We start from the raw sequence: 26,321 nt of genomic DNA on the forward strand, positions 1-26,321 counted from the left end.
TCTCTGTCTCAGTTTACCCAAGGAGAAAGGAAGATAGACTAGATATACACATGCCCTGACAGAGCTGAGGAAGACACATCAGACTGCCCAGATGCCAGTGTGTGCATCAGAAATGTTTCACAGCTATTGGACACGCCCCTGAACTAATCTAGGTATAATGTATGTGTTTCCATTTCAGAGATGTGGAAGTTGAGGACAATTGGGACAGTTAAGTTCTTGAGGAGAAGTAAGTACTTTTTGTAGCAGTCGTAATTAGAAGGATCAAGTCTACAAAACCAGATTATTGTGAATATTATTGTGAATAATACTCCCTACACAAGATGTGCCTACTGTATGCATTAAGTTTGACCATGTTCTATTACGCAGTAAAGAACACATATCTGAGATAGAGGTTCCTGGACCATCTGGGTAGTTTAAGCTAATAAACTCTTTAAAGTAGTGTCTTCTCCAGCTGTGCCAGTGGAACAGAGAGATGTGATGCTTCTGAGCCCGTGGATAGAGATGGTTCTATAGGTAATGGACAGCCTCTAGAAAAAAGTTGGTAAATGAGAAGAAGCCACCAGCAAGGAATATGGTCCTGCCAGCACCTTGATTATTTAATCCATCCATGAGTGGAATCATAAGGTGAAATATTTTTGTGGATTGAAGTCATGGTTTGTAACAATGTATTATGCCAACTATAGAAAAATCTCACATCTCTGATGAGCTGAGCTAGGCTAGAAAGTAGAGGTGGGCTTTACAGTGGGGTAGAGAGCTAAGGATGCTGCATTCTTTGAGCTATCTAGAATTTTCTGCAATGGCAGCAATGCTCTGTGTCTGCCCTGTGAGACCCAACCCCCAGGAGCCACATATGGCTGTGTAGCACTTGATAATTTTTAGATTTTAATTCATTAAAATTGAAATTTCAGTGACCTATATGGCCAGGGAGAGGATATGTAATACACCTTCAGAGTCACAGAGGGTGCTGTGTCTGAGGTGCCAGCTTTCCAGGTGCCAGGGGCAGCATTTAGAACTTCCAAACACCTGAGACGTTCGAATCATTAAATGACCCCACACAGGGTCAGCAGCATCATTGAGAGCTCTGTCTAAGGCTCAGAGAACTTGGAAGACTTGTCCAGATCCCAGAAGAGTAAATAGAGAGCTCAAGCTTTGGTTCCAGGATCCCTAAGATCCACAGTCCTCCACCAGCTTCAGAACCTTCAACAATATCTCCTTGCTGGCTCACCACAAGGAAGCAGACATGATGATGCCTGAGGGCAGGGGACACAGAGGCTGCCAAGAGACAGAATGAAAGCAGCCAGGATTGCAGTCTCCAAGGAATACCCTCTGCTCTAAGTGATGAAGGCTGAGGAGGTATTGACCAAGCAAAAGACAGCAGCAGGGCGGAGAGCCCACCCTCCCTAGGTATATGAAGGGTCCAGGGCAGTGGATCGTGTGTATTCACAGAACTGGAAGAAACACGATTGTCTGGAGAGGCATGAAGGAAGTGTTAAAGGTCAAAGGTGGAGAGCTTGACAGTGACCAAATCACACTATGTTTTAGAGTTTAAGTAAGACCAAAGGATCTCTATTTCATCTTTAAAAGGTCCAGTATGAATATTAATATTACATAAAAACACAAGCATGTGTGTTGTTCACTCTGACTTCTGTTGAGAAGAGAGCACGGTTGTAAGTGTGGACAATCAGAAGGTAGTTACCCTTATCCATAAGCACCCCAGAATTCTCCAGAAGCCCTGGGAATAGAACTAGTACTGTGTAGTACATATCTATTACTTTATATTTTCAGGTCCTTACAAAAAATCAAGACCAAATCTTATTCTATATTCTTGGCTAGTCTCAGTCTTACAATAATCTTCCAGCCTCAGCCACTCAAATGCTTGGGTCACAGGCAAAGGGAGTACACAGGGGTCTCTCTCTGTGTGCTCAGAGTGTTTTCCTATCCTAAGGCTCTCAAACACTCTCAGAAAAAAAATCTGGGAGTTGCATCCCCATATTACAGAGAGGGAGTCAATTCTCAGAGAAGGGACCTGACTTTCTCCAAATCTCGGATGACAGATGGCAGAGCTGAGACTAGAGGAGTCTAGAATTGACTCTTAGGTTTTAATTAATTAAAATTTAAATTTCAATGGCCTATGAGGTCAGTCTCGAATTTCCTCAGTGTCTTCAAAGCTGTAGGCAACGCAGGTATCCAGGACCCTCATTAGCAGCCTGAGCCTCCACTCAGTCCCGTCAGCTAAGTGGCGCTTACCTTTCGGATTCCATCATGCTTCATTTCGATCACGTGGAGGGTGTAATTGGTCCGGCGCCCTTTCTCGTTGAACTGCACATTTCCAGTCAAACCTTCGAAGCGCACCTGAAAACAGAGCCAAATTCTGAACGGTGAAGCTGCTAACTCAAGTTGCATTTCATGTTTGTCCCTGTGGATATTGTTGTTGTTGTTGTTGGTGGTGTTGTTGTTGTTGTTGTTGGTGGTGCCTTGAACTCGATATGAACCTTACAAAGATGACCTTGCACTTCTAAACCCACCCATCTCCCACTCCAGTCCTCCATTTCTACTTCTAATAATGGGATAACAGGCGTGTGCCATCGAGGTAGGCAAGCATTCAGGGTAGCTTCCTAGCTTGGAAGTCTGCTTGATTAGACTGTGGCTCCATCTTATACACTGAACGGTGCACCAAGCAAACTGTTGGCAACCTAGGACCCCATCTTCATCAAGCTGCACATTCATCTGTTAAGCCCTGGAAACAAGTTACCCTAGTAACCCCTTCATAATGTCCCATTTCTATTCCAACACACCTCCTGGAAATGAAGAAGTGGGCCAATCTTATCTAGATTAGTTTGGGGATATATGTGCAGAGCATCAAACTGTGATCTCAGGTGAAGTTTTAGGTGGACTCTTCTGTTTATTCTCTTATGCCCATGTATAATTGGATGTGCAAATATATGGTTGAGATCAAATGCATTATGAGAAGATACATGCACAGTGTGATAAGACAGGTTAATCTAAGTCTGTCCGTCGAAGTAAACCGTGAAAATCACACTCCTAGAAACCTAACTCTGAACCCCATAAAAGGAAGACTCAGAGCACCCTCACCCATGTGATACTCTGACAGTTCTCACAGTGAACCTCTTTCTGACTTGTGCTATCACTCTTCTTTGAGTAACATATTCTTGCTACTTTATAGTCTGTGAGCCTTTGTTTTCTTCTTGAGTAACACACCAACAACCTGGAAAACACCCAGCCCAGACACTAACTACCATGCCAAGAGGGTTTTTTCTTGTTTTTGAGCAAAACTTCAGACCCCAAGAACATGTTGAAGTTTAGAGCACTTCACCCTTTTTCATGAGTACATCATCACCTAATTGTGTTCATTTTCTCGTACTGCTTCAGGCAAACATTAGCAATAAGCTAGAGGGCATGCTAGTGGGACATCCTTAGCCAAACACTCCAACCACACCCTCCCTGCTCCGATGAGCAACTGAAGAAGGAGAAGCTAAGGGACTGAGGTGTTACCACTGATAAATCAGGAGGAGTGCAGACTGGAAACCAGCCTAAGGATGGATGCCTTGAATATGATGAGAAAAGGTTCTTTAATTCTTTTGTGGGTCCAGATAATAAAATACCCGAAATCTGAAGAGCTTCCCCACTGCCAGCCAGGTGACCTTGAATGATTTACCCCTACCAATCTCCAGGTTACAAAGTTCCTGCCCTGTCTACCTTGAGAGACACAGTTAATGCACAAGTGCAGTAGAAAGAGAACACACTCACAGAGACCTCACATCCAACCAGAGCATGCGGGACCTTATAGACATCTCAGATGGCTGAAACATCATTTCTATCAGATCCAAAAATTTACGACATGGGAATTGTCTCTCTCTCAATGAGCCAGACTGAATTTGCAAGGATTTGTACCTCTAAGTTCAAAATTCAGATTAAAGGTCAAATAGACGATATGGGAACCCAAGCCTGCTGCTCTGTCGAGAATGAATAACCCTCCAGCTGAAGATGGGTCCAGGAAATGACGTCACAGACCCTGCCTGTGAGTGGTAAGGTGAGTCTGCAGCTGTTACAAACAGCGGTTCTGCCCAGGGCCCAGAGCTGCTTATATTCTTCCCCTCCAATAGCTTGAAGAAAAGTCATGCTGAGTTTTGTTTTTCACGTGAAGTCAGGAAGGATAGCTCCCCACTCTTTGTGTGTGTGTGTGTGTGTGTGTGTGTGTGTGTGTGTGTGTGTGTGTCCCTGTTCTGAAGCCAACCCTTTCATCCTTTTCTGGTTTGAAGTCTTAGTAGGGAGGCCATGACAGGCCCAAAACACTGAGCGAATTATACAAGCTCTTTGCTTTTTCATCTGTAAGCTGGCGGTTTCACCGCTCCTGGAAAAGTCCGAACCATCCTTCCTTTGCAGAAAGAAAACAAAACATGGATCCTGCTATGAGGACTACTAGAAAGGAGTCACTGACTTCACCTTCTTCTCACTTTGGTCACTGTGGTGGTTTAAATGGGAAATGCCCTCCGTAGGGTTATGTATTTGAATATTTGGTCTCGGGTTGGTGGCACCTTTTGTAGATGTTCAGGTGGTACTACAACTTTGCTAGAGGAAGTATGTCACTGGGAGTGTATGTTGCCATGCCTCCCCACCATGATGGATTCATCCATCTGGAACACATAAGTCCAAATAAGCTCTGTCTTGCTTTGTTTTAGCCCAGCAATAGAAAGGTAGCTAACATCGACATCGTGGCCCATGCTCGGCTCTTCCAGTGCTTGGGGTTCAAGACAGGTAGCTTGGTTGTCAGGATTCAGTTTAAGTAACTTCTTTAGACGGCAGTGGGACAAATGTTTGATTACTGGATGGTAGACTAACTGAACCCAAAGAATTGTCACTAACAATACAAATGGGTACCTTCTCTTTCTCACAGTTCTCACGTATCAATCTGTTTGGTTAGAAGACATTGCACAATCTCATGGACTCTGTTTCCTCATGTGTTAGATGGATCTGTTTGACTTAATTATGTCTTAAGTTTATTTTAAGATTAGATACTTTATGATAAAATTTTGTCTTTGCAAGTGCTCAGCTATTATCGTTACTAAGGATGGCCCCGGTATCACTACCCCTTCCCAAGCACTGTGCACTTAGGAAGCTTTATCTGCATTTGCAAGAATCCTATGAGGCACGATCCTTAGATTTTATGATTTCCCTTCACAGGGGGAAGCCAGAACTCTGCTGCTAGGTGGGAGGAATGAGCAGCAGAGGCAGGCCTGAAATCCAGAGTTCCTGATGTCTGCTGGTTTCTTTACCTCAGATAGCGAGTGGCCCCTCTCTAAGATTGCCACATTCAGCCGTAGTGGGCCACACAGACATTCACAGTGTGGTATGTGATGGCTGCCTGCTGCCGCCACAACGTCTTGGGCATTTCCAGACACATTTTGTTGTCACCCAAGGACAGCTGTAGGTTCCTCATTGAATCTGTATCTGGGCTTCCTTCTCGAATAACTGAAATATCTACGATGTTGTGTTGGCCATGAGTGTTCATATGTGGATACTATTCAGATGAGAAAGATGATGAAGATACCTCACGTATACCGTGTAGGATGGGCCAACCGGAATGAAGAACAGACTGGAGCCTAGCATACTCGTCAGAGATGCCTCATTCAGCAACTTATAGGAACAGATGCAGAGGCCTACACAGCCAAACCTTAGGCTGAGCTCAGGGAACCCTTTGGAAGAGGCAGAGAAGGATTGTAGGAGCCAAAGGAGTCATGGACACCACAAGAAAACCTACAGAATCAACTAATGTGGGCTCATAGTGGCTCGTAGGGACTGAGCCCATAATCAGAGAACCTGAATGGGTTTCTTTATATATGTTATGGTTGTGTCGCTTGGTGTTCTTGTGAGACTCCTAACGGTGGGAACAGGTGCTGTCTCTGACTCTTTGGTTTGCTTTTGGGACCCCTTTCCTCTTGCTGGGTTGCCTCAATATGAAGCCTTAATATGAAGGCACGCGCCTAGCCTTATTGCAATTTGATATGGTATGTTTGGTTGATATTCCTGGGAGGCTGGCCTTCTTCTGGAGGAAAATGAAGGAGGAGCAGATTTGAGGGAGAGGTGAGGTGGGGAGAGGGACTGGGAGAAGTGGAGGGAGGGGGAAATTGCAGTGGAGATGCAATATATATAAGAGAAGAGGGAGAAAAAGGAAGAGTTCTGAGTCCCTTGAGCAGATGAACTAGTCCTAGGAAAAATGAGTAATTATTCAATGTGTGCAGACAGTGCTGGATGGGGCTGGGATCCGAACCCAGCCCTTTCCTTCAACATTCCTGCAGAGACCAAGTGTGCCAACCCCTCATGTGCCTGCGTTCTCACTCTAGTTTTCTGTAGGCATCATGTGTGTGTTTGGAATAGCACCAAGGCCTCATGCATGCTGGGCCATGCAAGTGCTTCACTTCTAGTATCTCTCAAGTACTCCAGGTTGCATGAACCCAGCTGTACTTCTGCAGAAAGCTTTGTAGTTGTCCACACTCTGGCTGTGTGTTCTGATCCTGTCCTCAACAAGTCCAAGAGCTCAGGCTGTGGCTCGGTCCTCAGTGTGCACCTCCGCATTGCTTGACCCCTCCATCTCAGGTGCCGTCCATCCTTCACCTCTGTATACATGACAATGACCCAAATAAGAAGTAAGAGGGAGTCAGCTTTCTGAATATGATGGCTTGGGTTTGGCTCCTAGGAGCATCTACATCTGCACAAGTCCTAGTCATACAGAATATAAATAGTAAACCATGCATCTTTTCTGGGAAAAAGCTCTCAGAGATTTTTCCTTCATCAAATCCTTAAAGGTCTCTGACCTCCCACACACTAAGAGCTTGACTTGTGACTTGGGCCTCTTTTTTTTTTTTTCCAGTTAGAAGCAGGCACAGGGTGTTCCCCTCTTGGAGCACTGTGGGCTTTCAGGTTGTCTGCTTATTAAAATCCTAAGCAGCTTTCCTGGTGGCAGGCAGGGGCAGCTTCTCTTTGTGGGGAATTTCAGGGGGTGTATAGAGAATGCCCAAAGCTCTGTGCTGCACTGGGCTGGGCCACTCTTTTGGGTCACCTCTGCTGGGCTTCAGAACAACCTCTGTATGTGTCACCAGACACATACTGGACTCCAAAGTGGGGTTGGGCCTTTGTACTGTGTGACCCAAAGGCTGCAGACACAGGAGCTCTAGAGCAGATCTCTGGGTTCCAAAGACTGGATGCCACTAGGATTTACCTAGGCTCTGGTCGCAGTTGTCCTCTGGTGGTATGGCTATCTAAAGAAGTGGATCTAGAAGCAAATGGTTAGACAGTTGTCTTGGTGGAGTGAAGGCTCCAGAGGTCAACACTGTAGAGAGGAATCTACTGGGTCCCAAGACAGACCTAATACATGGAAGGAGGGGCCCAGAGGAGGGGTTTGGCTCTGCCTCTGTGGTTAACCTGTTGTGTGACCATTGACTCATCACAGACCACTCTGTGTCCAGCATCTCATCTATAAAGTGAAGGGTAAAGTGGGCTGGTAATCTCCAAGGTTTCTTCTGGCAATAAACTCTTGATTCTAGGTGATTCACACAGGATTGAAAAGGAGTCTGTTTTGGACAGATGGTCTTAGGTAAAGAACATTTTGGTTTGTTTGTTTGTTCATCAAAGAGACCGAAGGAGCCTCTCATGGGCTGGATTTGACTTTTTTCATGGTCCCCAGTGTTTTGTCCCCCTTTCCCCCTGGAGTGCACAGTCAGCTCTTGGGAAGTACCCATGGAAGGCAGGCACACATGTATTTCTGCTCCCAAACAGTAAGCTATCAGCCTTTACCATGGCAACCAACTCTCTCCAATCCTGTTAGGGCAGAAGCAGAGGGTGAGTGGAAAGACATAAGTGAGACCATACCGGAAATGAATGCACTTCTGGAACTTTTTTTCCTCCTGGCATTTCCCATGTAGTTCATGTTAAATAGAAACTAGCAATTCCCCTGCCTCTGCCTTCTGAATACTGGGTCTTTGAGTTTGTGTGGCCGGCTGAGGCTTGGGTGCTGTCTGCCTGGCCTCCTCCTTTTCATGAAAGCTACCAGAGAGCTGGCTGGATATTCTGCGATTGCTCAGAGAGACATGGGGGCTGTCTTCTTGCTTCCTCATTCAGAGCACTGCCTGTCACTCCACATTGCGTCCTGTGATTCATCCCTGTCATGGTGGCATCAGAATATGCTTTCAGGGATGTCATTAAGGTGGGAGAGGCAGAGGAGCTGAAAGGTGGCGGGACCAAGGGCTCGTCCCTGGGCCTGTCTAAGGCCAGACTCATGCACTGCAGACAGATCTGTCTCGACTGCTGTCAGGAAGAGCATTTTAAATAAGCTGGGAACAGTCACTTCCGTTTTGGTAATCATTTTGGAACCTGCCTGGTGTCTGTTGTAACTGTCTGGTGACTTAGGGGCTGCCCTGCACAGAGACAGGGGAGGGCAGAGACATGGCTGAGGTCCTAGTGATGCCTGCTGTGGTAGGAAGGCCTGCTGTCTCACTTCAGTCTGGAGGACATGACTGCATGTTCTCCATCTCATAGGGCTTTTCTTCAGAGAAGAAGCACAGCTGAGGATGCACTTTCTATTCTTTCTCCAGGTTGTACATGGGGATGTACATTCTGCATTCATGTCTCTCTCATTTAGAAGTCTCTCTTCTCCCCTGGGAGCCCAATTCCTTCTGCTGAATGTAGGCTTAATTGTGGAGCTGGCCTTACCTAGGGAATACCACTGGTGGGAAGGCAGGTTGGGTTCTGAAGGATAATTACACCAAAGTATCTTGCTTTGTCATTCCTTTTGGGCCCAGTGTAGTTTTCTCCTCACCATCTCTTTGCCTTCCCACCAGAGGCAATGCTGTGCGCTAGCAAATTTGTGAGAATCACAAAATGGGCTTGTGGTACTTCTAGAAACTTCTAGAGACTTCTAGGACCTCCAAGAGGATTCAAGCAATGGGCAAGCCCCCGGAATCTTCTAAAGCAGGAGTGTCAAACGTGCACCCATTATACCACTCTCTCACCTTGCAGTCCCAGCAGACATGTTAGTAATTTAATATTTATACTCTCCACTGTGGAGTCTGGATTCTGCATAGCAAACTGATCGGGCTAGGCATGGTTTTCTATTTCTGCTCTCTTACAGTTCAAATACAAACAAAATTGATGCCTGCGGTCCTAAGATGAAAAGAAGTCATGTCAGAGGGATGGGCAACAGAGCCATGAAGTTTGTAGGAATAAGAAATGAATGAAGGAGACAAGTCTAGGGGTCTGTGCACAGCTCAGTGACAAGCGAGAGCATTTCTTTTCTCTTTTAGTTTGCTTTTGGTGTGTGTGTGTGTGTGTGTGTGTGTGTACAGATCTGTGAGTGGGCATATATGCATATATTTATGTGTAGAAGCCAGAGGCTGATCTCTTCCTGTTACTCTCTACCTTAGATACTGATGCAAGGCCTCTCACTTGGACACAGAGCTCATGAGTTCAGCTAGTCTTGCTAACCAGCCCCATATGGAGATCCCATCTCTACCTCTGGCATGCTGGAATTAGAGGCAGGCAATCACGTCTTCCCACCGTTCATGTGGGTGCTGGGGATCCAAACTCTGGTCCTCCTACTCTTGTGATAAGCGCCTTACCTTTTCATCTGCATCCCTGGCCTTGTCTCTGTATACGTATGTCAAACCACCTTGCTGAGCATGGAAATCAATGGCTTTCTGTTTTCAGTATAATCCCTAAGCTGAGAATACACTCCTGATAATACAAGGAGTGGCATCACATTTTCATGGTCTGTTTTGTCCCACGTTTGACTTGAATTCCATACATTCGACACAAACAATATAGCGGTTACTCCAAACTCCAGGCACATGCTTCATTTTAGAGTGGTGCATATTGCTTTAACTGGATGCTGATGATTCTATATGGCTCCCAAGAGTGAGGTAGGAAGGCACCACCAGCCTTACCTGCTGCAGGGCTCTCTGGATGTCGATCCCTTGACCCCAGGGCACAGCTGGGTTAGCCAGACAGTCCCCAGCATTCCCCCGGCGGGATATGTCAATCCTCTGCCTCCGCAGGCTCTGGAAGGCCTCAGCCATCACCTTGACACCATCATAGGTGAGAGCAGAAGTGTACTGGGGAAGGAAGACAAATAGGCAGGTGTCAGAGAGAGCTGACAGGTGGGGCAGGGGGCTGTCCTGCTGAGGGAGTTATGTGGTGGGCCAGAGGCTAGGAGCTTTTACAGATAGGCAGTCCACCCCTCTCACAGCTCTGCTCACCAGTCCAGCACATCAGCTTCCCAGAGCTGTGAATTCAGCATGACCAGCTGTAACCTTTAAAGACATGCCAGCATTTTAAAGTTCGGTGTGATTTGAAAAATGTTGGTTTAATTGGGAAGAAATACATAGATTAAATATGACATATCCACAGGCCAAATACATGGAAAATAAGTTGGCTTCCTTTGTAAGAGAGTCAACAACTGGGAGCCAAGGAGAACTGCCTGCTCTCCCACCTCTTCTAACAGTAAAGGATATTCCAGGATGTGCCAGCTCTTAATTATCTCCATGTGTAGCTTACTTCATGGTAAAGCGCATATTCTATAAACATTCCCTCTTGTGGATTAATGATAATGCTTAAGGGTTTTTCTCGCTTGATCAAAGAGCGGGTAAGACATGAATGAGACAAAATTAGTCTTACCCCCTAGTATGTTATCTTAGGTCATGTGACACAGCTGTAGGATGAGTTTATTTTTCCAGTTCTTAGTTGATTTCCTGGCTTGTTATTTGTGTGTGTGTGTGTGTGTGTGTGTGTGTGTGTGTGTGTGTGTGTGTGTGTGTGTGTGGGCTGGAGGTCTTCCTCAATTGGTCCTTATCTCATTTTTGAGACAGTCTTTGAGTGAGCCTGGAGCTAACAAACTGACTAGAGTGTGCATCCTCCTGTCTCTGATTGCCTGGGGCTTGGATTATAGGCACAAGCTGCCATGCTTAACTTTCTCTGTGGTGACTGGGGATCCAAATACAGATCCTTATGCTTGCACAGCAAGCACTTTAATGACTGAGTTACATCCCCAGTCCTTTCTAATTTACATTTTTAAGACAGGCTAGCTTGGAACATTCTGTGTAGCCTAGGATGACATTGAACTCCTATTCCTCCTGCGTCCACATTTTAAGTGCTACCATTACAAGCAAACACTTTTTTTAAAAGCTTGTTTTGATTTTTCTCAGAAGAAAAATACATTACACTTGGAAATTATTTGGGCAGTCATACACTAATTTGTTAGCCTCCATCAAAGTTAATCTTTGTTTTAAAGCATTTTTGTTTAATCAGATACTGCAATTAGTTTTGAAGAAAGAGGTAAGTCAATTTGATCACTGGTTGAATGAAAAGTGCCTTGGCTAAATAGCCTGCAATCCATAAATAAAACAGACCGAGCAGCCTAGAAACATGGGCTGAGAATTCCCCCATGGTCCCAAGTCTGAGGTCACCAGGCTTGGCCTCAGAATCCTTCTCAACACAGTGTTGCATGTAGCCACTGCCATGCTACGTCATCTGACCTGGAAGGACAGTAGCCTGCTCTCCACATCCACAAACATTATCAAGTATCAAACAAAACAGGGGTTGGCTGTGGGTTGAGCTGGGAGAAGCTGAGTGCAGAGCCAGGAGGAGAGTGGCTATGCATCTCCAGGCAGGCTTCTCTGATGGTCGTCTGGGGATACAGATGTGGGGAGCAAGTGTCATCCTGTCCTCTACTCACAAAGACTCCATCTATAAAGAGAGGGACATTTTTCTTGTCCTGGGTAAGATGGTGGCAGAAGGATGGGAGCTGTGGCTGGTGGTCAGCATGCATGAGATATTCATTTTCATTGCTGGTGCCACCAGAGAGAAAAGAAAGATGGCGGCCCTACTTAGAATAGAAGTGACATTTTCTGGCTTTCCTTGCGAGCAGCTAAAGGCATTTTTCTCACATGAGGCTAATAGTGGGTAAGTGAAAGATCTGCTACTGACTACAGAGAGGGATTCTCTCTCTCTCTCTCTCTCTCTCTCTCTCTCTCTCTCTCTCTCTCTCTGTGTACATGTTCATGTCTTCGTGCTTTTGTATATTTGTGTGTTGAGGTCAGAGGTCAACATCAGGAATCCTCTTCTGTCTTCCTCCATGTTAATTTTGAGACAGGGCTTCTCACTGAACCTGGAGCTCAACAATCGGGTCAGACTGGCTCACCAGCAAGCTCAGGGGTCCTCATCCCTCTGCCTTCCCAGTACTGGGGTTTCAGGTGTGTGCTCCTGCACCTGACTTTTTACACGGGAATTGAGGATCCAGCCCTTTACAAACTGAGCCATCCCTTAGTCTCAGGAAAAGAGTTCTTAAGAACAACAGCTGTGCTTTCCCTTCTCCTATCCTCCGCTTGTGTTATGCTTTGAGTCTGGAGTATCTTCTCCTTCCTCAAAGAAAATTCCTCAAAGTGAAGGCATAGTCCCCAGAGGTGAGCTTTGAAAAGCCAAGGCAACTGTAACCTAAGGACCCTGACATAATCAGTTGACACAATCAAGGGATTAACCCACCAATGAACTCCTAACCCAATGACATCATTCAGAAGTGATGGAAATCAGGAGGGAGGGGTTTCCTTGGAGGAAGTATGTGCTTTTGCAGACTGGAGCTTATCCCTGGCCCCTTCCGGAATCCCCACTCCCTGGATGACTTGAAAAGAGCAGTTTCCCTCTGCAGCGCCTTTCCACCATGATGTTCTTGCTTTGCCACAGCCTGAAAAGCAATGGAGCCAGCTGGCCACACGGGAAACCATGAGCCAAAATAGATCTTTCTTCTTAGAGTCCATTGTTCGTGTATTGTGTCCCACTGACAAAAGTCACCTAGCGGATGCTGGGTAGAATGCTGCCATCATGGCCGAAGTCCATGGGGCCTTCTCGTACTATACAACAGATATCAAATGCCAAGTGTAACGGAACAAGGCTTTGGGAATATTTGGTGAATGTGCATCAGTGGTACAAACTCTGAGATGCCAACCTCTGTCACATTGGGATGTCTGGCCCTCACGCTTTTGCTTATTAGGAGACCCATTTCCTTTCTGAAGGCTAATGTGTTCTGCTGTTCAGGAGACAGTTAAGGAAGCAAAAAGGGAGGTGAGATGGGGTCTCCATTTTCACACCTTTGGCCTCTTCCAGTCCACCCTGGTATGGTCTCGGGAGTCACTTGTCCTCCACTGCTGCATGATTCTGGCTGGGATCGTGTCTGTGTAGTTCACCAGCTGGAAACCTGTCACGTTGGCTCCGCTCTCCTTGAACTTATTTAAGTCAATGTCCATGAAGCCCTGTGGAGGAATGAAAGGGGAGAGTCAAAACATGTCGTCTGGGCAGGTCTCTGTCACCACAGTGCACTCCCGACGCTTCCTCTTCTGCTCCACAGAGCAGTGCAGACTGTAGACAGAAGGGTGCTGCCCCCTTCAAATTCCCTTCTCATAGATTTTCTTCCACAATGTTGGCATAGAGGCCAAGACGGCCAGTGTAAGTCTGGAATGTAGGAGGGCTGGCTTACACTACCTTGGACCAAGTTACTTTGTTCATTTGCTTACATAATGGAGTCAGAAGGTTGAAGAAAGGATGAACTAGACACCGTGTCACCAGACTGACAATCAGTGAATGGTTGGGATTTAAAACATTATTGTTATTTCTTTTAGAATTTTATACAGTTTGTTTTGATCATCCTGACCCCTCCTGCAGGTCCTCCTGGGTCAACTCTTCCCTACCCACTTAACTTTGTGTCCCCCTTTTTATGTTTTAACCCATGGTGTTCAATTTGTTCTATGCATATACTTGGGTGTGGAGCCAACTCCCGAAGCACGATCAACCTACCAGGGGCATTTTCTCCAGGGGCACCAACCCTCCCAACACCTATAAATTGTCAAAAACTTCTCGGGCTAGGGAAGGAATTCATGCCTTCCTCCATCTTCACACTGGGATTTTCTCTGGCTTAAACTTGTGCAGGGGTTATGTATGCTGTCACAATAAATATGAGTCCATATGTGTGACTACCCTGTTGTGTCTGGAAAACATATACAGAATGTGTGTGCTTGGCTGTGTGTACCTGTGTGTGTGTGTGTGTGTGTGTGTGTGTGTGTGTGCGCGCGCTGTGTAGGTCAGAAAACAGCTATGTAGAGATTACTCTCTTTTTCCATATCTATGTAGGGTCTGGTGATTGAACTTGGGTGGTTCTGGGCTAGTGTGACAAATTCCTTTTCTTCTGAGTTATCTCAATGGTCCAGATTCCTCTCTCTCTCTCTCTTTCTCTCTCTCTCTCCTCTCTCCCTCCCTCCCTCCCTCCTTCCCTCTCTGTCTCTCTGTCTCTCTGTCTCTCCCTTCTTCTCTTGCTCTCTCTCCTCTCATATACTGTACCTTGACTGAATTTTTTCTGCCCTCCTTCCCTCCCATCTCTTCCCTCCCACCTCTCCTTTCCTCAAGGCTCTTAAGAAGCAAAGGGAAAATTCTTGAATGAAGGTTATCCTTGGTCACCACCCTGCTTTACCTTTGGAGAGAGGAGACATCTGAAGTGTGCTGGGAACAAGTACCTGCTAGCCTCCCAAGGTCACCAGCAAGTCTGTGAAAGGGGCTGGCTTCTGATGGGGGCCTTCACCTCTCACTGTGCTCTTTTATGTACAGTGAACTGGACTTGTTCTCCCGGAGGAGGCCTGGCTACCTCTGACATCCATGAACGATTTTTGATTGCAAATGGAATTTCCTTCCAATTCATCAAAACTCACCCAAAGTCAGAAAGCCTTGAACTTAAAAGAAAGCCTTGCATTTATATAATAAATTCAACAATGAACAGAACTTTCATGTCTGTGGCCTCATTTCACTTCTTTATAAGGTACAGCTTACTTTGTTTGCCACACACAGAAACTAAGACAGAAAGGGAGGGTCAGTGCCCATAAAGCTGCTCACCAAGTTAGCGACAGGGAAGGGACCAGAGCTAAGATCTGTTAAATAATTCACTCATTTCTACCCACAAAAAACTCATCACCAAACACACTATTTTGAGAACGTAGAGTGGATAAGTTCCCTCCCTTGTGGACCTTGCATTCCAGTAGGGGAAATCACATTGTAGACAAGAAAATGTACCACACAATGCTCTGTAGCTGTAGCTGTGTGTGCTCTGTAGTAGCCATTCATCTATGAGGAGAGGTAAATTGGGTTGGTGGATGGGGAGATAGATAGTCCAGATGACCTTCCTGTGTGGTCTCATTGGCAGAAGTAAAATGGAGTCCCATGTGTGAATTATGGGTGAGGCACACTGAACAAAGGCCTTAGGGGTAAGAGGCTGCTTGGAATGTTCCAGAAACAGCAAAGAGGCTGATGTAACTGGAAAGCAGTCGTGAGAAAGATTTCTGGTAGGAGTTGAGGTCAGAAAGGGGTGCAAACTGGGTCACACACAGCTTGTGTTAATTTACTTCTTTTATTTTATCCATACTGCGCTGCAGGATGTTGAGCAGGGATTGTAAAAATGCGTGCGTGTTTGGCTCCATGGCTTAGGGAAAGAACCCACTGAGATAACAGAAACAGACTAGAAGAAAGAGCTGAGGAAGTGGGCTTGCAACAGGGAAACCCAGAGCTGAGAGTAGAGGTCCATACACTGGACCTGGCTCTACCTTAGGACCCCAGGGCTTGTCTACAACAATTCCTGAAAGAATGGACTTACTAATTCCAAGACTTCCCATTTCTAACAGTGCCTGTGACAGTCTGTGACTCCTTTGAACTCTATTTTACAGACAGGTTCAGTCTCAGTTCAGTCCCACTCAGCCTTTGCCCTTGCTTCCTGTCTAGGAATGCCATTTCAATTCTTGACCCTTTTCCATGGTCGGGATCCTAGCTAGTGTAGCATCTCTCTAGAGAACTCACTCCTGTCTCCTCATTTGAAGAACCAGTTCCTGCCCTGCAGCAGACACTGTTGGCCCTTTTCCTTTCCACTCCCCATTACACACTTCTATTCCACACTCTATACTAACTACAAACACCTGCCACCCCACCTGCATGCAGAGGAGGCCAGGCTGGGTTCACATGCCCAGGGACATCTCTATGCCACTGACAGCTGCGGAGTTAGTAGATGCCAGCCCAGTATCCTCTGCTGGTGCCTAAGGCAGTGGAATGTTCTATGCTGACATCCAGAGATGAAGTGAGGGGTGGGACTTCCTAGGAATGTGCCTCAGTGTATCCCTTCTCTTCTTTACTGTGCATCCCTACTGTGTTTCCAGGATTGGCACATAGCTCTTGTTTCTTTCTCAAGCCTTGTTTTGGGCTCTGCTTCCAGGAGAACCCCATTTGGGTTTCCTCCAACACTCAGTCTGGCTCATTTCAGCGTCGTACCTACTGCTTCTCTGGAGCACCTGTCACCACTGAAAGCATCTTTCCTCATTGTTCTTTTTGTCCTCTCTCTTCTCGTTGACAGGCCAGCTACTGAAGGTGGGGACAGTTTCAATTTCCATCTGGTTAACTGATGGGTCCTAGCACCTAGCCTCTCCATACGTGCCCAGCCCAGGGCAGATGCTCAATCCTTTCTTGCCATGAGAATGAATAAAGCTAGAGATTGTCCCTCAAGCAGGTGTGCCAATTAGCCAGGGGAAACATGACCAGCAGACAACAGCTGCCAGTGAGTGATTTTAATCAGTTGAGATTAACTTGTACCACAGTTCAGAGTGACACAGAGGTAACTGGCTTGTGCAATGGTACCAGCCAGCTGTTCTTAAAGTCAGGATTTGGCTCTGCTACTCAAACTGCATTTGGTGGCGATATACAATGTAAGGGTACAGCCGTCCCGCCACTGGTTAAAAGCCATCACACACTTGGGAGATTTTCCCTACTCTTCAGAGACTTTTAAAAAGAACATCTTGTTCGCAAAGTAACGATTGAGAGAATGAAATGAAAATTATCTCCCATGGTCAGATCCTGTCACTCGCAATCTGTGACAAGCCCCGAGGCATCCCCACTGACCTTCCCTCCCCAGCATAATGAAGACCAAGTGGAATGGTGATTTGTTCAAACAGAAGCACAGCTCAGTTTTGTCACCAGCAAGCCTGATGACAATGTTACTAGAGCCAATCCTGGGTCACACATAATCAAGCTGATGGGACTCTCCAACCCCACAATCATAACCCAGAAAAAGAACAGATACACACTTCCCTTTGTGACAGTCACCACAAGAACTAAAACCAGGAAGCCACTTGGGTCGATGTACATTCAAGAGCTGACGTCTCCCCTCCAGTGCAAGATTGCATGCTGGGAATTATAACACTGACCCCTAGGACGTCCTAATCACAAAAGAGACTCATAGTCACCAGGCTTGATTTCTCCATAATGCAAGAGCATAGACTTGGTCAGTAGAGAAGTGTGGTCTTGATTAAGAAGGGAAATAAAGGCACTCACTCTTTGCCTGCTAGGAAATTGTGAGATCCAGCTAACTATTTCCCCAGTATGTCTACTAAATAGGCTTAATTAAATCATTTTCCAATTTCCTTTTCTATTTTATTAAAAACCCATGAGGGTACTATTTGGTTATTTGTGCATTTTCTTTATTTATCTTATTCATACCATTATCTAATGTGTTTAAGGACGCCATGTTGTTAATTACAACACTTTAAAAGTTTCAGCTATTAAACTTCACTGTCATGATTTTCTTCAAGCCATGCTGCATATTTGATAATGTACCCCCACTTGCTGATTCCATTGCTCTAAACAGCATTGCTGTTGAAAAAAGAATGACAAAGGCTATAGGTATTTGCTTTTTCAAGTACTTGTCACCCCAAGTTAGATCTTCTACCCTTTAACTGTCCCCTGAGTCCTGGAGCCAGGTGTTTCTCTTTGAAGAGTGACTGTTATCTAAAGTGTTTTGGTGACACATGCCTGTAAGAGCATTATTCAGAAGGTAGACGTAGGAGGATTAAGAATTAAAGCCCAGCTTTGGCTACGTAAGAAGTCCACTCCAGCCTGGGCCATGTGGGACTCTGGGAAGAAGGTACTCCTGGGGCAGTCACATCATCCTGTCTCTGTGTGCTTTTTCAGTAGCTCTTTCTATATCTAAGTGGTTGCCCATGATCGATGAACAAGCAAGATGGGAAGAATGTACTGCCTCGTATCTTTGTCCAGGGGCAGAGGCCATGGCTAAAGAAGTGCAGGCTTAAGGATGCTTCTTAATCTGAGGGACACATGGACTACCTGGTGTACATGAGGGTGCTTGTAGAATAGCTACCCCTAAGGACTGTCAATCCGCAGCTCCAGGAAGGGAGCAGGAGATTCTGGTTTTGGCAAAATGTTAATGCCAACGAGTCAAGACTCAAGGTTAAATATATTAAAATCATGAAGATAATTATCAGAAGAATTAAACGAAAATAGCATAACCCCAGGCATTAAGAAGAGGCTGGGTAAGTTTGAGGGGTGATCTGAAATGTTCCATCTCATAGCCAATGGGAGCCAATGGGTTGATGAGGGCAAGACAAAGAGGTGCAGCAGGCATGGTGTGTAAAAGTGTGAAAGAAACAGCCAGAATAACTGAATATGGGGAAGGTGTAACTTCATACTTCTAAGAAACTTGAGATTGGTTTGGACCCCAGTACCAGGGGTAGGGAAAGAAAGAAAATGCAGGATTTTGCTTCTTATATTTTAGACACTTCTGTCATAAACTTTTACCCTTTAAAAGCATTAGAAAATAACAGCAAACCTTAAATAAAGCCAGTGCACTCTCTGGTTGGATATCATTGTTAGTTCCTGGGAGAAGGGGTTAGTGAAGGCACAGGATTAGTGATGGGGAGGTGGTAGCATTTGACAAATCACATGCTAGTCTGGTCCAAGAGCTCCTCTTACTCTGCCATCTCTCAGCCTGGGGCTGAGGGTCAGCAGTGGACTCCAGCATAGTCCTGAAGCACAGCTCATAAGACTAATAAAACGGTGGTAGTAGGCAAAATAACCACTTCTTGTACGTGATCTAACTTGATCTAAACCACCTTTTGGGGACTATAGGGTTACTGCTGTAGAAAAATGAAAATTAAGCAAGCAGCCAAGAGTTATCCTGGGGTGTACTACGAGTCTTTCCTAGTTCCTCTCCCAAGCCGGGCATTCATTTTAATGTTTTGTTTATGTCATCCAGCTTAATCCTATGTGTGGTCTGAGAGACAACTGGACAGTAGTTCCAGTAGTTCATTTGCATAAGACACTGAAAGGATTCACCTCGGTTTCTGCTGTGACCTGATTCAGAACCTCGTGAACTTCCTAACCACACACAATTTGACTTCTTTACCAACATGTCATACTGCCAGCTCATGGGGAACACAGGACTTTAGATTTAGGAGGGTGGATCCATTACCACAATCAAAGAGGACCAAAGCCTCTCCCATAACAATGGACAGTTAGGATCCCAGAACAAATGTTGTCTGGCCAGAGCAGCCTTTAACAGTAAGCATGATTGTTGGTTTTCTCCTGGACATGACCATCTCTGGCTGCTGTGCAGATATATCTTAAATACTGATTTATCTGGAGCCTGTAAATGACCCCCTCCACCCTTCATTCATGCCCAGGGCCTGAGGGACAGCCCTTGGTAGAGGACCAGGCTGTGAGTGTAGCAAGTTTTGTGATTCTAGTCACAATGCTACCTGGCTTTTTAGTGTAAATTCTGGGGATTGAACTCAGATTCTTAAGCTTGTGAGGCAAACGCTTTACTGACTAAGGCTTCTCCCCAGCGATAGCACAGTACTTTCAGGCTGTCAGGCTTAGCCTTCAAAGTACATTTTCCTTTTTGCTGCGATCCTTAAAAGAGGGTCATCCACCTGCTGTTTGGCCCTTACCATCCTGTCTGAGCTTGCATCACATCCAACAGAAAGGAGAGGGGACGTTCTAAAATGCTCAGGGTCAGCATCGAGATGAAGGCTTATTAAGCCAGCACTAGCTCATGGGGAAAGCCCTTCCATCCCAGCCCCTTGACATCAAGAGGAGGTAACATCAGACCAAATAAAAAGACCAACTTGTACTTTATCCTCTGAATGGCACAGGTTGAACGTGTCACGTTTCCCCCAAATTGTCAGGGAAATATCTCAGATGACAGCTCTGTGAGGAGAGCAGTCACAGGACTGTAACAGTTCGAAGTCTCCTTCTATTAGGAAGGGTTGGCAAGAGCGGAGAGGATTAGCCTGAAACATAATGGAAGACTGAGAGGGTAGGCGAAGGATGTGCTCGACTCTTGGGAGGGTTGTCATGGGGAAGAGGTGGGAAATTTGTTCTCTACGGCTCTGCCAAGCAAGACAGATGAACAGTCAGATTTCAGGAGAGACTGACTTTTGTTAAATTGATAACAGCAGCCATTGCGTTTTTCCCCCATGAGTCAGCCTGAACCAAACAAGGTAGCAGGCATTTCCTGAGGCCAGTGCTTAGATGATCACATTTAAACCTTGTAGCCACATCCAGAAGCAGGTCCTTTTGTTAACACTTGCAAACTGGGAATGAGAAAACCTAGGGGGGTTGGCTTCTTTCAAACTAGTGTGGCTAGAGAGAGAGGGAGAGGGTAAGGTGACTCTTGGGCTTGGCTTCAAGCCACCTACCTTCCTGTTTATTCATCTCCCATCCTGTGTAGGCGGCTGTGTTGGGACAGGAAGCTTCAGTTTGCCATGAGGGAGGAGGTCTCTCAGAGACCAGGATGAGGATGCTTAACTTCAGTGCCTCTGATGTATGCTGCCAAGTGGAGCATTAGCTTCTTGGCCCTCTATTTCTATATTTATTTGTTATCAGAGGTTCTGAGCTCCTCAAAGGCAGAGACCACAGTTCCACAGGCTCTGCAAACAGTGCCTAGTGCAGGGTGGTGTCAGTTAGGGTTTTTATTGATCCAAGAGACACCATGAGGCAACTCTTACAAGGCCCTCTATTTCTCCATTATTTGGTGGGATTTGTTATCAGAGGTTCTTCTGAAGGCTCCTCAAGGAGGAGGCACACTGAGACCACAAAGTTCTCCAACAAGGCTCTGCAAACAGTGCCTGGACCAAGTGCAGGAGTCTAGGTGTCTTAGTTACAGGGTTTTTATTGATGAGGAAACAGAACTCTCTTCTGTTCTTGACTTCCTTTGGGAGCACCAATTCTGACCAAAACTTTTGATTGACTTTTCTATGTACATATTTTATTGTGACCTGGGTCAGAGATAAAAGTGTCAGGAAGGGAGTTTTAGGGATAATCACTTAACTTCTTGCCCTGTCTTTTGAAGGTCAGGTTCTAGGGTTCTGTCCCTTTATTCGTAATTGTAATTATTGACACCCATCAGATCAATAATCATTCAAGATATGTCCCAGGGCTGGGTCATCATGGTATGGCAGTGTGGGAAGGAAAAGAAGAGAGGCATGGTGCTGGACAGCCTTGCTTTTAAACACAGGGCTTCTCCCAAGATTCCATCTAAAAGATCCTAAGGCAGCTTCTGGGCCAGCTGACTTCTCTCCTGAGGGTGCTTTTGGCTCTGTCTACAATTCTATGATCACACAGGTGTATGCTAATGATATTGATAAAAAGGAATCTGTGAAATACTCTTCAGCTGATGACTTGATTGTGTCCTCAAACATCCATGTCTTTGCATAAACATCTTCACATTTCCCCATTTTAGCCACTTTAACAAGACAATCCTTTAAGGCACCCTTATCCCATATAATCTCTGGTAACACACAAGCTTCCACGGTCTCAATCAACAGAAAAGTTGTACAAAAGTCAGCTAATAGACATGCCATCCACGTTGGAACAAAGCACTAGTGTTGACTTGTTCGGTGCTGTTTGAAGTCAGGGAGGAAGAGAACTGCATGCATATTTGGATATCTGCAGACTCAAAAGCAGGCTGATCCTGCACATGTCCACCACAGATGAAATAATATAAAGGTTACTCAAGATCAGCAGATGTTTTTCAGTCCTGAGCTATAGGATAAACTGCTGACAGTTTGTGATAAAAGGTCAAGGGTCCCCAGCCTGAGGTGATGCAAGGCTTGGAGGTGCCCTACATGGTCTGAGATTGTTCTGTCTTCCAGAGAGTGCCATCACCTTACTCCTGCCCTGACTGGGGTTGTAGCTGACTCTTGACCTAACAAACTTCAGAGTAAGTTCAACCTTTTGATCTCACTTGGCACAAGGTGATTTCTTACATCTAGAATTACTGGGTGGTCCTCAACCAATATCTTCCTATATAGTCTCAACATTCCTATGCAGAGAAAGCCAGGCAGGACTTGTAGAAAAATGCATTTTTGTAAAATGATGATTTATTCATTTACAAGCCTTCGTATAGAAGGTATGCACTGAATGCATGGTGTAAAATGGATGGAAATATAAAGAAATGGTAAATTTGAAACCTACTGAGAACAACTATGTATCAAATAACAGTAGGGACTCCAGGTTGCAGTCCCAGCCCATCTTTTGAGGGACTTTTAGGTGGCTTCTCTAAGCAGGAGTGTCCCTTTTGTAAAGCGAAGGACTGGCTAGACAAGAGTTCTTAGGGATCTTCAGTCCCAGCTCTCTCAGGTTCTTGAAACTAGGTAGAGGGCAGTTTTTTACTCCCATGCTGGTGTGTGGTGGCTGCCTCGTCTTGATCTTGCCTGGATATCCTGGAGTTTCCAAGTTCCTCTCCTCTGATGTCATATTCTTATGTCTCAGATGATTTCTGTAGGTCTGTGTAACTGTCAGAGACATTGTCCCCTCACCTCTTAACATTATCTGATCTATTCGGAGGACAAGGTTAGGATGCTTGTGGGCCAGAGTGGAGAAGGTGTGTACTTCATAGGGCTTCCTTCATGAGCCCAGCAGTACCAGGCAAGGGACATGACCACTCCATATGGCTGAGTCAGTTGTCAGAATCACATCCTGGGAGAAAGAACTAGAGCACAGGTAGAAATCTGGGTTGAAAGTACACACACCAAAGAGCCAGTCACAAGCATTTCCAGTTGTTCAAGGTGGGTCTGTGAAAGGACAGCACGCACTGCCCTAGAGCCAGAACTGAGCAGGGAAAGCAGAACGCAGGCCGTGCCCTGTTGGCAGAGGTTATGAAGACTACCAGAGCCATGAGGTAGTAAGAGTCAACCTAGAGGTAGGCAGCGCCATTCCAGGAACCAAAAGAGTGGACTTCACTTAGTCATGGAGCAAAGGAGAAAGTCATGGGGAAAGGCAGGCCCTTCCCGGGGAGTGGGTGAGAAGACCTGCCCATCATCAACCCATCACTCACAATATTCATAACTAGATTCACATTCCTGCCCTTTCTGCAGAAATATTTTTTTAATGTATACATGTTTGCATGTTGGTGGGCTCATAGGCTCACATGTATGTGGGTGCGTGAACAGGTAGATAAATGTGCAAGTGAAGACCTGAGGTTCATAGCAGGAAGAAATCTTATTGCTATTCCATCTTATAGGTTAAGGCAGGGTCTCTCAATCAAACCCAGAGCTCTTGGATATGGCTTGTCTTAGCAGCCTGCTTGCTCATGGGATCCCAGCTCCCTCTTCCGAGGCTGCCGCATCTATTTACACTCACACCGTTTCTGGGGATCCAAACTCTAACACAGAGGTTTTAAACCCCGAGCCATTCTCCAGCTCTTCTCTGTTTATTTTATCAGACACAAAATGTCGTTTGTACGTATGTGAGGCATGAGGACGAATGTTCGTGAGGAACCAGCTCAACACTTCACCTCTTCACTCCTTCCTGCCTTTCTTCAGTAACTTTTCAAAGAAACTCATTCTTTGCAGCTCATTCTTCCGGGCCCTGGGAAGTCAGCAGTAGATGAAATAGGCCAAGTGCTGCCCTCATGCATGCTAGAGTAACAGCAAAGAAGGCATCATGCAGATCTGCATGGCTTTCCTAATCTCAATTAAGGTAAGTGAAAGGTACCTAGGGCTACGGCAGCATATAACTAGGATATGAAGTTTGATGTAGGAGGGGCCCGAGGGACCTCAAAGATGGAGTCTCATCTGTAGATAAGAATACTAGTGATGATGATGATGATGATGATGATGATGATGATGATGACGGCAGCAGTGATAATGGTAATTATGGTGGTAATTACCTACACTCATTAAGTGCCCATTTGGGGTCATGTATTACTTACTCTAAGCACTTCCTAATCGTCATCTTGTTTAATTCTCATAGTATTACTGGAGGAGGTAGTTAATATTCTTATTTCTTTTTAGACATATGCAACAGAAGCTCAGTGAGTATAGGGAATTTGACTAATGCCAGTCAGCTGATAAGTACAAGCCAGAAATCAAACCCAAGTCTTTCCAATAGGAGAGCTATCCTTTTCATCAGTGCTTGTACCACCTGCCTCCCTCAACAGATGCTTCTGAGGCAAATGTGACCCATATGGTGCTAAGGGAAGGAGAGTGGGTGAGCTAGGGCTTACAGAAGGACCCTCCAGATTCCTCAGTGTGGGTGAGCAAGAGACTGAAGAACAGTTTCTTCTCAGGCTGAGGAAACTAAGCTGGGGGTATGAACTAGCTTCTGTATGGACAAAACTTTCGACTCTAAATGCCTCTGTAGTTAGTGGTAGCCATATTGAATAAATGGCTGGCTGCCCTGGATCTGAAGATCCTCATAAAGTCAGCATGTGCCAGAGCCCACCATTCCTTTCTCAGCTTCTTCTAGACTAGAAGGGATTGTTTGAGTGACACTCCACCGAGTTTGCATTCTGGATTTATTGCTGTCACTGAACTCCACCTTCTTGATGGGGATTGCTCCTACACCTGTCTCCCCAAACTATTATATGCCCAAGTGTCACAGGTTGCAGTAGTGAGAACATGAACTTTGTGCTTCTGTGAAATGTGAAGCCCATCCCCTGCTTTTCATAAATGTGGTGACCCTGGGGAAGTCATTTTACCTTTGTTTTATTTGAAGAGATCATTATAATGGTAGCAGCAAGGGCCTATCAAGAGGGTCAGTATATAAAATCAGACTTAGATGGAGAGTGTGGAAATGTGTTTCTGGAGTAGATAAGCAGAGAGAGAGAGAGAGAGAGAGAGAGAGAGAGAGAGAGAGAGAGAGAGAGAGAGAGAGGATGTGGTTGTCTTGAGCTGGGGTGTGGCAGGGCAAGATAGATACGAGTCAAAGGTGAGGTGTGGATTGATGGCCAATGGTCAGAGTTCTCTCTCAGTCATATGATGAAGACACTTTAAACTGATGGTGGACGGGAGGAGACACATGCTTGAAATTGTAAATCTGGCCAAGAACTCAAGGCTGGGGAGCTTTTAAGCACCATGGATAACCTATTACTATTTGCTAAATGACTGGCCTCTAAAGTCTTTACCCATTGGTCAGTGCAGATCACAGACTTTGAAAAGGAAGTTGCTTTGTGCAGTGGGCAGTGGTTAGCATAGAAACTCACAACTGGCCAAGGTGCAGAGGACATGTGTTCTCTGAACGAGTGGAACATGGATAGCACAGGGACCATCTATAGAGGTGTAAAGACTATAAGAACCAGAGGTTGGGAGGATTGCTGTGAAACAGGATCAAGGTACCCACAAAGATGTTGCCTGAAGAGGACCTGAACAAGACCAGGTCTTTCAATATTCCAGCATGGACAGGGGAAGGGCTTAAAACTCCTATCTCTAACTATTGCTGAGGAAATATTAATAACTGATGATTTCTGGGGCAAGTCTTTAAGTCTGTTCATGGCTCCTGATTGGTAAATCATGCTCCAGTATAGGGTCTCTTATCCAGAAATATATAGTATATAAATTAGACTCTGTAGGTTATTAAAATATTGAACAGGAGAGGACACAAAGGTGGGGAGGAGAGGTAGGGGTGCATCTGGGGGCCGGTAGGAGGTAGGAGAAACATTGGGGAAAATATGATCAGAACATATTGCATAACTGTATGTTATTCTTAAAGAATTAAGAAAAGTATTATATTTCTAAAAAATCTGATTATAAAAATGTACAAATCTGTGGACCTATCAAGAATCCATGGACTATTTACGTTAAGCAGGTAAATAGTATAAAACAAGAATTATATCTCAAAAGAATGGGTTTGGGAAAGTGAAGGTGTAGTGATGCACTGGTCTGCATTGTTCAAGTTCACTTGAGAGAGAGTCCAGTGTTGCATTAATGTTCATCTAAGTTGTCACTGATGTAAATGAAGAATAAGTGTATAAACATGTATGTGCACATATACATACATGTTTGTGATACATGAGCATACACAACAGGTAGATTTAGTCTAAGAAATTCTTAGTAAGAGTTTTTCACCTAGGGTAAGTCCCTGTTGCTGAAGGTATCATGCACTTCGGATGCAGGACTCAGAGGCCCCAGAGGTGGAACTGATCTGAAAGCCCACTCCTTGAA

The 26,321-nt window shown here is 45.3% G+C and overlaps 1 protein-coding gene across 3 annotated transcripts in view; it reads right to left on the reverse strand.

The window, feature by feature from the left end:
- Gria1 (glutamate ionotropic receptor AMPA type subunit 1) overlaps positions 1-26,321 on the reverse strand; it is a 319,050-nt gene that overhangs the window by 102,612 nt on the left and 190,117 nt on the right. For all 3 annotated transcript variants that reach the window (XM_032913974.1, XM_032913973.1, XM_032913972.1), the window contains exons 6-8: positions 13,152-13,313; positions 9,957-10,124; positions 2,248-2,352 (exon numbers count right to left, since the gene is read on the reverse strand). In XM_032913974.1, coding sequence (XP_032769865.1) covers positions 2,248-2,352; positions 9,957-10,124; positions 13,152-13,313 — 435 coding nt within the window. The remainder of the gene's footprint in view (positions 1-2,247; positions 2,353-9,956; positions 10,125-13,151; positions 13,314-26,321) is intronic.

This window comes from Rattus rattus, chromosome 9 (genome assembly GCF_011064425.1).
Source record: "Rattus rattus isolate New Zealand chromosome 9, Rrattus_CSIRO_v1, whole genome shotgun sequence".
NCBI lineage: Eukaryota > Metazoa > Chordata > Mammalia > Rodentia > Muridae > Rattus > Rattus rattus.